The 14162-nt window shown below is 42.0% G+C and overlaps 1 protein-coding gene across 1 annotated transcript in view; it reads right to left on the minus strand.

Moving 5' to 3' along the window:
• The window catches only part of ankar (ankyrin and armadillo repeat containing), a 113187-nt gene that overhangs the window by 49707 nt on the left and 49318 nt on the right, over positions 1-14162 (minus strand). Inside the window, 1 exon segment of the mRNA XM_048598739.1 lies at positions 6957-7198. Within this exon segment, the coding sequence (XP_048454696.1) occupies positions 6957-7198 (242 nt within the window).

Below are 14162 nucleotides of genomic sequence, written 5' to 3' on the forward strand. Positions count from 1 at the left end.
TGGACCCTAACTTCTCAAATTCTCTCAGCAGAGCATTATTTTAAGCTTTACTGTTGTCATTTGTCCCTATGTGATTTATAATTAGATCTTCCCCTTCCTACTCCGACTATGAGATAATGTTCTGAACTCTGACAACACAACCTTTGTACCTCTCAGGACAGCATGGTGGCACATTGGTTAGCACTGCTGCTTCACAGTGCCAGGGACCCAGGTTTGATTCCAGCCTTGGGTGACCATTAGTGTGGAGTTTGCACTTTCTCACTGTGTCTGTGTGGGTTTCTGCTGAGTGCTCTGAATTCCTCTCACAGTCCATGTACAGGTTTGGTGGATTGGCCATGCTAAGTTGTCCAATAGTGTCCAGGGAAGTGCAGCTAGGTAGATTAGCCATGGTTAATGTGGGGTTACGGGAATAGGGTGGGGTTTGGTTGGGATGCTCTTTGGAGGGTCTGTGCAGATTCGATGGGTCAAACAGCCTCTATCTGCACTGTAGGGATTTTATGATTCTCTTGGTGAGGTGGAGAACAGTAAAGGTACCACTGTACCATCCTCTTTCACTCCTACATTCCTTTTCACTCCCTCACTTGAGCATCCTGTACCATAGGTTCATGGTTCACAGGCAGCACACACCTTGTCAATTAATGGTCAAGTCCAAGGATTGAGGCTCCTTAATCACAACCTGCTGAACCCACCTACCAGCCTTACTTGCAGTCACACCTTCCCCTCTCTGACTACCGAACAACTCTAATGGTCTACTTATAACCTAATAAGAATTAGATTGCTACTCTTGTTCTTGGTGCTGTTGTTGATGCTATCAGTATTGTTACTGCTGTTTACTTTGTTCCTTATCTGATGTCCAATGTAAAGCAGCTCCCATGCTGAAGTGATTGTTGACAGCTGAGAAGTGTATACCAAACTCAATAGATGCCACATCATTCAAATTGCTTTCAAAGCAGTGAAAGGTCATTGTCAGTGTAGGTTCTGTGAAAAACCCTTTCACCAGTTCTGTAAAAAACCTATCACTGAAACTAGAAAGTAGGTGTGAGGTTTCAGGACTTAAAGGATTATTGCTTATCATTTATTCAGCTCCCTCAAAATCTGCTGATACTCTGTCATAAATGACAAAAGAAAAAAAGATGAGATTGATGCCAGTGTCATTAAGGGTCAAGTTAATAACAGTTAAATAGCAGAAATATTGAATAGTTTATTTGAATGAATGGTTATTGGAGAAGCCAGCAAGGTGGACAAGACACAAGGAAGTGATGTCAAAGGTGATACAAATACATCAACCATTGAAAGGAGCAGGTAAATGACAAATAATTCATACTTAGGGTACACATCTAATCAGGATGGGATTACATTGACACATGTTAAAATAAGTCATGGAATAGACAGCAGAGGCATTATTGTGTGTTGGCTAGATGCCTAGCAGATGATTCAGAATAATGCCAGCAGCACAGGTTCAATTCCATTTCTGATGTGGGAGTTGAACATAATGTAAGGATGTTAGGATGTTATATGTGTAGCTTTGGACTCGTTTTTTTAAGGAACGGTGTAAATGTGTTGGAGGTAGTTTGAAGTTTTACTAGATTGATCGCTGAAATAAGCAGATTGGCTTAAAAGGAAACATTAGACAGACTAGGCATGTTTTCACTTGAGTTTAAAAAAGTGAGGTTGAAAGATTGAAGTATGTACAATCCTAAACAGACTTTACCAGGTAGATGTGATAAATAAAACAAAGAACTGCAGATGCTGGAGACCAGGGATTGGTGCTGGGTCCACTGTTGTTTGTTATTTATAAAAATGATTTGGATGGAAATTTAGGAGGCATGGTTAGTAAATTTGCGGATGACACCAAAACTGGCAGTATAGTCAACAGTGACAAAGGTTATCTAAGATTACAAATAGATCTTGATCAATTGGGCCAATGAGCTGAGGAGTGACAGATGGAGCTTAATTTGGATAAATGCAAGGTATTGCATTTTGGTAAAACAAACAAATGCAGGACTTATACAGTTAATGGTAGGGCTCTGGACAGTGTTTTGTTGAACAGAGATACCGAGGGGTTTAGGCACATAATTCTTTGAAAGTTACATCTCAGATAGACAGGGTAGTTAAGAAGGTGTTTAGCACACTTCCTTCACTGCTCAGACCATTGATTATAGGAGTTGGAATGTCGTGTTGAGGTTGTACAGGACTTTGGTGAGACCACTTTTCTAATACTGTGTACAGTTCTGCTTGCCCTGCTATAGGAAGGATATTATCAAATTGGGGAAGGTTCAGAAAAGATTTACCAGAATGTTGCTGGGAGTGGAGGGTTTGAGTTATAAGGATAGGCTGGATTTTTCACTAGAGCATAGGAGGCTAAGGTTAATGAGGTTTATAAAATCATGAGGGGCATAAATAAGGTGAATAGCAAAGTATTTTCCCTATCATGGGTGAGTTTAAAACTAGGGCGCATATCTTTAAGGTGAGAGGAGAAAGATTGAAAAGAACCTGAGGGACAACTTTTTTTCACACAGATGGTGGTTTGTGTGTGGAATGAACTGCTAGAGGAACTGATAGATGCAGATACAGTTACAACATTTAAAAAACATTTAGATAGGTATATGAATAGGAAAGATTTAGAGGGATATGGGTCAAATGCAGGCAAGAGGGACTAATTTAGTTTGGGAAACTTGGTTGGCACAAATGAGTTGGACTGAAGGGTCTGCTTCTGTGCTGCATGACTCTATGATTCTATCTGTAACGAAAACAGAAATTGCGGGTAAAACTGGTCCGGCGGCATCTGTGGAGAGAAAGCAGAATTAACGTTTTGAGTCTGATGACTCTTTATCAGAAATATTGTGGGTGAATTCAGAACTAGGGGAAACTGTTTTAAAATTAGGGGTCAACCTTTCAAAACAGAAAAGAGAAGGACTTTTTTCCTGAAAGTGTTGTCTGACTTTTAACACTCTCCCTCAGAAGGCAATGGAGGCGGGATAATTGAATATTTTCAAGGCAGAAGTAGTTACATTTTTGTTAGGCAAATGAATTAAAGGTCTTGTGACTAGATCGGAATGTGGAATTTGAAATACAAACACAGTTATGTGGTGGGTTGAATGAACTCTGCACTGCTGACAGTCATTTGCAGCACAAGGAAGAGACTTGTGAAACAAAAACAGAAATTGTTGGAGAAACTCAGCAGGTCTGGCAGCATCTGTGAAGAGAAAGCAGAGTTAATGTTTTGGGACCAGTGACCTGAAATGCTCCACGGAAGCCGATATACTATCATCAAGTCACTCTTTATTTACACATGGAAAGCCGTTGACTCTGATTCAGCGTCCTCAGAGACAGCTCTCAGAGTGACTAGAACCTCTGACACTCCTGTTTATATCTGTCAGCCAGGGCTCCCTGATTGGGCCAGATTAACAACCCCAATTCACCTGGCTGACCTTGTTACAATCACTACATCACTCCCCCTCTGAATCTAAGGACATAGAACAGTTTTTTTTTGTAGCTCCTCCTGGGGCATTTTAGCACTGGTCAGGTTCCTCCAACCCTGCCTCTAATCTGGGGAGTGCATTAGGCACAGGAGCTTACCTCTTGCACTCGGAACATCTCAGAAGAAATTCATTCTCCTCTTCAGGCAGCAAAGGTGTCGAGGCAGCAACATCCACCGTATCCATCTCAGATTCTGAGGTATCTTCAACAATAAATGGAGTGGGAGAATGCACGGGTTCAGGAACAGTTGGAAAGTGGGTTGAAGAGCAGGGCATGTTGTGCTCCTGCACCATTTGCGAATTTGTAGCTTTCATATGGTCCACAGGCTTGTTCAGGACTGTTGTACCTACCCAAACTTTAAATGTCACTGGACTTGACCTCATGTCAACTATGCTTCTTATCCGTGCTGGGCCATTTTCGTGGTTCCTTCACCAAACTTTGTCCCAAAAGTAAACTGGGTCTCTTGCTTAGTGGAGTCTTGTGTCCGACATTGGTATTCCTGATGCTGTTGCATCCTCACCCCAGGTTTGGGAAGATCAGATTTAACTTAGTGTGGAGTCTTATCCTCATTAGCAACTCTGCTGGAGTTATTCCTGTAGTTGCATAGGGGTGGTCATAAAATCAAACAGGAACAGCAACAGTTTGGTATCTAGTGAAGCTGTAGGCTATTTCATAAGCCTGCCTTCAAAATTTGGACTGCACTTTCTGCCAGACCATTGGATGATGGATGGTATGGAGCTGTCCCTATATGTCAGATATGATCTGACTTTAAGAAATGCTCAGATTTCCTGCTGGTAAATGATGGCCTGTTATTGCTGGCAAACACTTCCGGGATTCCGTATATTGCAAAGGATGTGCGCAGTTTTTCTATCATCATCCCCACGTTTGACAAATGAATGGCATGCACGTTCAGCCACTTTATGTAGGCATCTACAATGACTGAGAACATTGAGCCCATGTAAGGACCTGTATAGCTGCGTTAAACCAAGTCCAGGGTTTATGCACCCAATGAATGTGGGAAAGCTGCAGGTGGTAACTTCTATCCTTGTTGGCACTCTGGGCACTGCCCCACCAACACAGCTATGTCTGCATCCAATCCTGGCCACCAGACAGAGCTTCTCACCAACATCTTCATTTTGGAGACCCTGGATGATCCTGATGGAGTTCAGCCAGTATCTGGTGGCTATCTTTGCTTGGGACAATCACTCTTGCTCCTCATAATATTATGCAGTCCTCTACTGTGATCTGGTCTCTCTGGGTCCAAAAAGGTTTCAATTCCAGTTGCGATGGACCTATGATATCCCCAATCACCACCAGCTGTTTCAGTTTTGCCAGGACTGGACCTTTCTGCATCCATTATCTGCTACTGTCAGCTGTGACTGGAAGTGTGTTCAGAAAATTTAAAATCATTATGAACTCTCCCAGTAACAGTACCACTGGCAGTGTATCTGCAATTGGGAGGTGGCTCAATGTAGCTACGTTTGCCACTTGGCCTCACAGGCGGTGTTCCAACTTGTAATTATACGTACTTATTATTAGAGCCCACTGCTGAATTTGGCCTGAAGCTATAAGCAGCACTGCCTTGTCCTCTTTACGTAGGCCTAGCAGGACGTAGCTGTCCTTTAGTACCACAAATTTTTATCTGTAAAGGTATTGGTGGAACATCTTGACTCCAAATATGATTGCCAAACCCTCCTTCTCCATCTAGGCGTATTTACGCTCTGCAATAGCCAAAGTCCTAGATGCATATGTTATTGGGCGTTCCTCTCCATCGGGCCACCTATGAGCTAATACTACCCCGATAACATACAGGGAGGCATCATATGCCAGTACCAGATCTCCTGACACTCTCTTTATATCTGTCAGCCAGGGCTCCCTGATTATACCAGATTAACAGCCCGAATCAGGGAACTCATATTCTATGAGGTCTACCTGGCTGACCTCTTTACAATCACTATAGAGCCTGGTGAATGTAGGATCCATACCATTACAGCTCCATATACTTGCTTCAGGAGTTCCTCATGGTGGTATCCTTTACCAATCTATCTTCAGTGGCTTCATCATAACCTTTGCTGATGAGTGCACACTCTTTACTTCCATTGCCACAACTGAGATAATGAAGTAGTTTGATCGCATTACCACAAAGACCTTAAAAACAACCTGATAAATGGCAAAGAACATCTGTGTGACAATGTAATGACCATCTCCAACAAGACAGTCTGAGTAACAACCCTAGACATTCAGTAGCGGAACCAACACTGAATTCCCCACCATTAACATCCTTGGTATGACCCTGATAAATTCTATACTTCCAAGAGGAGGCCACAGGCTGAGGATTCTGCAGCAAATGACTCTACTCCTGAATCCTTGGACCCTGTCCACAAAAGCACAAGTCAGGATTGCAATGGAATACTTGTCAAGTGTATGGAAGCATGAACCTTCAACAGATTTAAGAAAACCAACACCATCCAGGACAGAGCAACATCCCTTGATTAGCCCTCATCCTCCACCTTAAGCATTCACTCCTATTATAATTTGTGCACTGTATTTGCAGTGTGTACAAGATGCAGTGTAGAAACTTACTGAATATTCTTCAAATTCTTCTACCTGAAAGAATTAAGGCAGTAGGCACTTGGGAACATGATTGCCAGCAAGTTCTCCTCCAAGTCACATAGCATCCATATTCTTGAAAATATTTCACTATTCCTTCATCACTACTGGATCCAGATTTTGTAACTCGCTATAACAATAAATACACCACATGGATTGCAGTGGTTCAAGGAGCTGGCTAACTGCCACCTTCCCAAGGCAATTAAGATGAGCAATAAATGCTGATTTTGCAACTGACGCAGGCATCCCATTAACAAATTAGAAAAAAGTAAACAACAAATCCAATGGTAAGTTAGTAGAAACCTTCAAAAATGCTAAGTAAGTGAAACTTATAAAAGGAGTAGTTAAGGCAAATACTAAGATACATTTAAGGAATCACTGGGTATGTATAAGGGAGAGAGGAACAAAACAATATTCTGATAGGGTTAAGTGAAAAAAAGGAGGGAAGAAGCTTTTTTGTAAGATAAGTGCTGACAAAGACAGGTTAGGCTGAATGGCCCATTTCTGTGCTATAGGTGCCATATAAATACAGTGATGTAGAATTCCCATGGTAAACCGAGAAATGTATTAATTTTATGGAGAATTGTGAAAAACATAATGTGGCAGAAATTCATTTGTATATCACTGCTTATATATATTGTCTGTAGATGGCAAGTTTTCCAGGGCTACCTGCAAGGCCCATGTGCCATCCTTCAATGAGGAAAACTACATAAAGTGCTCATTTATCTCCCAAAATATCTTCAACTGTTTCTATTTTTTACAATCAGCTGATGGTGTACGATGCCCAAGCTGTCACTAAGTGGTAAAACTAACAAACTTAATGAAACGATGTAACTTACATGAATATGTTTATGTTTGAAAAATACCTTGAGAAGTTTCATAATGTGCTTGTCGGTAGACATTTCCAGAAATTCTTTTTGTACTGCGGCATTTCTGTCAGCTAAAACCTCCACTGCTTTTATTGCTTTCATCTGCATCCTGATTTTCCGTCCACTGAGGATATTTACAAGCGCGACCACTGCGCCTTCAGCAACAATCGCATCTTGGTTCTTCGTGTGACCACGTGCAACTTCAGCCAAAGCAACTGATGCATCACCCTGCAGAGCTTCTAAATGAAAATTGCATTTACAACAGTTAGGACTCTTAGTCATATCACAAAATTTAAATGATTAACTAAAATGTTGACAGCATACCCAATGAGCCATGAATAGAAAATAAAGCAGCTATAAAAATACACAGCGAGCCTATGAATATCTACTTCAGGATTCTGGTAAGTAAAGGCACAATACTCCCAAAGAATGTTTTCTCATTAGAGAGGGATGACTGACAATGCTTTAACCACCTTACCTCAGGCAAGGGGAGAGATTGAGAAGGAAGGACCTTCATGGTAATCTGAACTGGTGTACAAATTGAACGCATACTGTAGGTGTCACAATACATTACAAACCAGTCAACTGAGCTAACCTTAGATTCTGCTAACCCATGGCCACTGTGAAACTGAGTAATGTTACTGAACAAAATAAGCTACATGCAGAGTCACTATCTGCAATTGTCAGGCAATATCAGAAACAGTGGAAGATGTCACAGCTGGCAGCCACTGATCATTGTCAACTTGTACAGAATGGGAAGCAATCCTATGTTAGATTAAAAGTTGCAATGGCATTGAGTTTCTATGCTACTAAGTAGTTCCAGGACTCAGTAAGCTACACATATATATATGAGGGAGTTTATCAACATTATGTTCAAAATGGCCAATGATTATGTGACATTCATCACAAACCCAGAAAGTTAAGCAGTCAGAGCTGTGGGATTTGGCTCAATAGCGGTGTCTCTCCAAGTAATGAGAGGAATTGACAAGACATATCCGATGTCGAAAATCCCAGGAAAGAGCAGCAGCATTGATAAACTGAATGGGGTTTAATTCCGCTGGTTTGTGACCACTGAAAGTGAATCCTGTATGTGAACACTCACTTTCCAGAGGGAGCTTTCAGAGCTCAAACAGTTTTAGTCATTCTTGTCACAGCTGTTTCCTCCAGCTGTGCAATTGCAGTGCTGGCTCTTTATGGACAGGAGTTATCTGTGAATACCTGGCTCATAACACCGTGGTCGTACCCGCAAAGCACAACAGAGGAGAGGTACAACAAGCAGAACAGAAAAGTTACTCCTTTATTCCACATGTGTTAGTGCACAATGACCCAAGGAGAGGAAGGGGTGGCTGGAGGGAGGTTGAGATGCCTCATTCCCTTCTTAGATTGTCAATGATTTCTTTACCCAGAGCAATGTTGCATGTCTCCTATACACTGAGTTGTTCACACCAGTTTGGCAATATTTTATTGACTCGCTGGCCTCACAGTCTGAAATTTACCATCTGCCCTATCCCTCCAGCCAGTTCAATCACCTTCTATTGTGCAGGGGTCAACATAGGGATGATGGCAACACTACCACTTGTCTTCAAGCAATTCTGTTGTTGTGCACTCCTTTGTGAAGCAGGCAGATTAAGAACTGAGAATCATCTCAATGCATAGTGAAACCTTTTAAGAACAAGCAGTTCACTCACAGTTAACATTACTTCCTTAATAAATGCTCCATCATACAATCTTTTGTAACTGATAAAACCTTCACATTGTGAACTGGTTCCTACACACTCAGACCACGTGTTCTCCACTGACACACTCAGATGGCTTAAATGAGTGTCATTTTTCAGTGACTGCGACTGTGCTATTAATTCTTGCAGAGAGTAAGAGGTCGTTGACCATTTTTCAGCAGGTGATGCAATTTCACTTGTGAATCCCACAGCTGCTAACCTGTACTGCACTTTTTTGGTCAGGTGGAAAGGTCTCTTGTCACCATCACTGGGAAACAGGCCTAGTCTGGAGGAGAATCTATATGGAGGCATTGCTAAACTGTGGGGCCTCTTGTTCTCTGTATCATGACATGTTCACTTTTGAATGAGGTGATATTGGGTGCTTGGGATAAATAGGTTGGATGGTGTGACAGCAACTCTAGGAATACAATTGTGGCAGTTGAGCAGGAGAGTCAGCAGTTCGAGACATCATGGTGTGGCAAGTGGGCAGGGGGTAGGAGCCGTGTGACGTCTGAACTTGCTGTTTAAATATGTTTGATCTGCAAAGTAATAATGGGGTCAGCAATTTCCTCAAGACCCACACACAATTAGCTGGCCCTTTGATTCTGCATATCTCACTGGATGGTTGCTGAACTGCTATGGCCTGCAGGAAGGCATACAGATGATCACTGGGAGATAGTCGGAACTGCCAATGCTGGAGAATCTGAGATAACAAGATGTGGAGCTGGATGAACACAGCAGGCCAGGCAGCATCAGAGGAGCAGGAAAGCTGACGTTTCGGATCTGAACCCTTCTTCTACTGGATCACTGGAACCTATACCCTGAGGGAGGGACAGGCTCATTGGCTAAATAACCCATCAATCTGGACGGCCAGATTCAAAAGCAGCCTATCTGGCCATCCATTAAAGAGGCTATGCTTTCAATGATTGCCCTGCTGTTCTGAACAAGAGCAATTATTGTTTCAGTAAGATGTATCCGATTCTACAGTCCTTCCTAACTTACTTATCTTATCTTAGGATTCAGGACTCATATGACAGTTGCTTTGTTGGATCTTTCTTCACTTCAACTTGGTTGAAGGCTGCTGGAGCGTGAGGTAAATTAAAACAAAGCGCCCAGGCCTTGCAGAAAAAGTGCCCTCCCAATCCTTGCAACTCCTAACAGAGTACATGTTCTATATTCATCAAATATATCCGATCCTAAGTTTTGAATCCCTGGATAGTCACTGATAACAAGTTTCCTGTGATTTTTTTTTGTGGAACAACTGGCCCTGGAGCTATAATGTTTGAGTAATGAGGCTGCTGGTAAACACTAAACAGATTAACATGCAGCATTTCGAGTTGAAGCATGTTTCATGTCCCAGAGTGTGATGCATGACCTAAGATGGTGGGATGCATCCCTGGATTCAGTTTAGAGAATATTTGTATACAACCTCACACAGATAGACAGTAATACTAACATGCTAATTGGAAAATCTCCAACCCAACTCTCAGAAGACCAGAAAGGCAAGCTTAATGGGAGCAGACATCATTGGGGAGTACAGTCCAGTAGATAGGTGAGGAAACAGTTTGATGCTTGATTCAAAAAATAGATTATTGGTATCAAAAAGACAGGGAAACCCTGTTCAACTGACAGGCCAGTTAAAGACTGGGAAGTTGCAGCTACTGTGTTATATCATCTGCTGCTGCCAGGATTCTGGACCTCTGCTTAGTGCTGGTGAGAATCTTGCAGTGGGAAGGGGAGGACACAGTCATCATGATCCACATGGGCAACAATGATATAGGCATGACAAGGAAAGTGATCGTTCACAGTCAGTGCAAGGAGCTAGAAAACAAGTTAAAAAGCAAAACCTCAAAACTCAAATAATCTATGGATTATTACCTAAGCCATGTGCAAATTGACAAAGGGATAATAAGATAAACAAATGTGTGACTCAAAGACTGGAGTGAGAGAAGTGAGTTCTGGTTAATTGGGTACCAAACTGGTATTGGGGAAAGTGGGCACTGTGCCATTAGGACTTTATACCTGAACTGTGCTGTGGCTGGTGTTCTAGTGAGCTGTAAAACTAGGGAAGTCGAAAGACTTTAAACCAAATAGCACTAAAAAGTGAGTGAATTTGGGAAGGTAAATCAAAGTGTAGAGACTGAGAAAACGGGAAATAATGAACAGACCGTGACAGGAAGGGTTAGAAAGTACAAATCTAAGAATGAATCAACATACAAGGCTAGAAATTACAAAAATAATAAAAGGACTAATTGTATTTTGGAAGGCTGGCAAAAAGGATTATTTTGCTCTAACTGAAATGAGAATTGTTGGAAATGCTTAGCATTTCTGGTAGCGTCTATGCAGCGAAATATAGAGATCAATGGCTCTTCAACAGAACCAGTGCAGATCATTGATCTGCAATATCTGTTTCTCTCTTGAAAGATGCTGCATAGTCTGCTGATTACTTCTCGAACTTTCTTTTGAGATTTTCCATTTTCAGAAGCTGCATTGAGATTTTTGATTTTCTTCCCCCATGAAATTCTCCAAACTGGGGACCTGTATGCATGGTTCATTTTATTTTAAATTGAGAACTATTTCTCACTCAATGTTAACAGAAAAAATACACTTTGCAAAGCCCACTCGTATGGATAGAAGTAGCATAATATTCCAAGTGATTTGGTTGGTGCTAACTTTGCTTTTTCTAATCTTGGAAGTAAAATCCAGAGTACCCAGAAGGGGAACTAATTTTGCAAAAAAAAAGGTGCTTTCTGGCACTTACATAAACAAGCTCTTTCTTTGTGCAAGTGTTAACAGCTTTAAGGTTAAACCTTTCCAAATTGATTAACAAATGTAAAGTCTCAGTCAAATCCCATAGTTACACTATAAGAGGTGAATGTCAATGGGCCAACAGGCAATGCAGCCACACTGGCTGATGTCAGGAAACTGACCAGGGCAGACAAGCAAGGCTGAACTCAAAAGAGGAGCAAATTACTGCAGTTGCTAGAATCTGTACTGGAAACAAAAAATGCTGGAGATCACAGTGGGTCAGGCAGCAACCACGGAGAGAAAACAAGCTAGCCTTTTGAATCCAGCTGACTTCTCATCAGAGCTGAAGTGAAGTGTGGAGGCGGCAGCATTGATATAATAGTTGGGGGTGGGTTGGAGTGCTGCGGGTGGAAGGATGTTGATTGTTCAGATTAAGCGATCAGCATGTGAGAATGGCAGAACATTGGTGTGTCTAACAGCCAAACTGAGAAGAACAGACAGTTCCACTGGAGTAGGGGGAGTGGATAGAGGAATACTTGGATATATTTCTCTCCCCTTCTCCAACTTCAGATGGACCACTTGTTCTTGCCAGTCTGGAGTTAGACTTACCTTTGTTCTGCCATTCTCACATTCTGATCACTTAATCTGAACTATCAACATCCTTCCACCACCCCCCCACAAGCACTCTACCATCCCCACAAACCCCATAACTATTGCATAAATACTGTCCCCGCCACACTTCACCAGCTCTGATGAAAAGTCATCTGGATTCAAAAGGCTAGCTTGTTTTCTCTCCATGGATGCTGCCTGACCCGCTGTGATCGCCAGCATTTTTTGTTTTCAGAACTCAAAAGAGCCCTCAATTCTGGCACAACTCAGGAGTGTGATGGAATTTCCCTATTATCAGGATGTGCAGCTCCAACAACATTCAAGTAGCTTGATATTATCCAGAGCAAAGCAGACTGTTTGATTGGCACCTCATCCCCAAATACTCACTCCTTCTATTACTAACACTCAGAAGCAGCAGTGTGCACCATCTACCAGATGCACTGCAGAAATTCACCAAGATTCCTTAGACAGCAAACCACTACCAACCAGCAGGAAAGGGGCAGCAGACACAAGGGAACATCGGCATCTGCAAAATGCCCTCCAAGATGGGCAATAAATACCGGTCCAATTAGCGAAACCAACATCTCACAACTGAATAAAAAAAACTCTGAAGATCAGAGTTTGCCCTGAAACCCTTTGGGTGAAAGCTATCAGATGTGCAGATTTTTCTAGCTGTGATATGGAAGGCATGTGACCTAATTTTGTATGAGCTGCTAAGTGTTGCAGCTTCTTTTAGATTTGAAATGTTAATCTTGCCAGATGTGTGAGAGGCAGAACTACTGTGGTGCAAGTAATGCTGCCTTAGTACCTCCAAACAAATGACAGACATTGGCTGCACATGAGACGTCTGACGAATATGTCTGGCTTCCCAAGAGGCAGTCCTCTGCACTGGCAACCTTATTATGCTAACTCATACACATTGAAGCATGAAGCGTTGAATAGACTATAGTATACACTCTGACACAGTGTAGCAGATCATTCACCTTTTCATCACCCTGAAATCATTCATCTTCTTGCAGCTGTTGAGTCATCCACTGGCACTGACATCTGTAACCACCTCTGCCCTGACTATTTTTTGGCAGTCAGGATGGCCTCCTGTTGCCATCAGCATGGAAAAGAAAAACTTTTTTCCTCTTCTGGACAGCCTTCAGAAGAACCTCTAGGGAAGGTACTGTTAAAGCATTGAACCACTTTTTGCCTCTTCCTTGATATCTCCAGGAGTGTGTGGGTTGATGAGTTGCGGTGGAGTGATGCCCCTGAATTACAGAGAGCTGAGTGCTGTCTAGGTGTCTTAAATATGGTAACTAGATGTTGGAAGTTTGGAAAGTCCCAGTGGGTCTTCAGATTTCATGCCCATAAAATTTGAGATCTTACCTACACATGCATATACAATGAGCTGGAAAGAACATAATTGTACAAAACAAAGCCACCCAACCCATGTGGAAGTCGTTCCTGTTTTTAAACATAACTCCACGCTTATTTTCAAAAAAAAGAAGTCTGCCCAGGCTTTCAGTACGCTGACCACAAATGAGGATGGTGACAGATAAATGAAACTAAATGTTTTGTACATGTTGGTCACCTCTTGTATTTGTTCTTATGATGTGCATTACCCTTTACTAAACAGTGCCTCCATCCTATACCTGATAACATGTAGAAGGTCTTCTAAACCTTTACCAATGATGCTGGGTATTCAGGACTCTGTGCAGACATTTCGGGCTTACACATTCTTAACATAAGTAAATCTAATTCTCTCTTGTGCTTGTGCTCAGGCTGCTACAGGTTTTCAAATTCTTCAGCAACAAATCAATGCTGGATTCAAATGGTGAGCTTCCATCAAGTAAAATCTATCATGTTGCAACCTGATGTAATTCAAATTAAGCTGACCCTGAAAACTGCCGGGGGGTCAATACACTCAGTTGCTGTCCAACTCTAATAAAAACCGAAAGAACTGCGGATGCTGTAAATCAAGAACAAAAACAAAGTTGCTGGAAAAGCTCAGCAGGTCTGGCAGCATCTGTGAAGGAGAAAACAGAGTTAACATTTTGGGTCCGGTGACCCTACCTCAGAACAACTCTACTTGAGTTTTAGAGATAGTAGGAACTGCAGATGCTGGAGAATCTGAGGTAACAAG

Source organism: Rhincodon typus, chromosome 7, assembly GCF_021869965.1.
Source record: "Rhincodon typus isolate 14 chromosome 7, sRhiTyp1.1, whole genome shotgun sequence".
NCBI lineage: Eukaryota > Metazoa > Chordata > Chondrichthyes > Orectolobiformes > Rhincodontidae > Rhincodon > Rhincodon typus.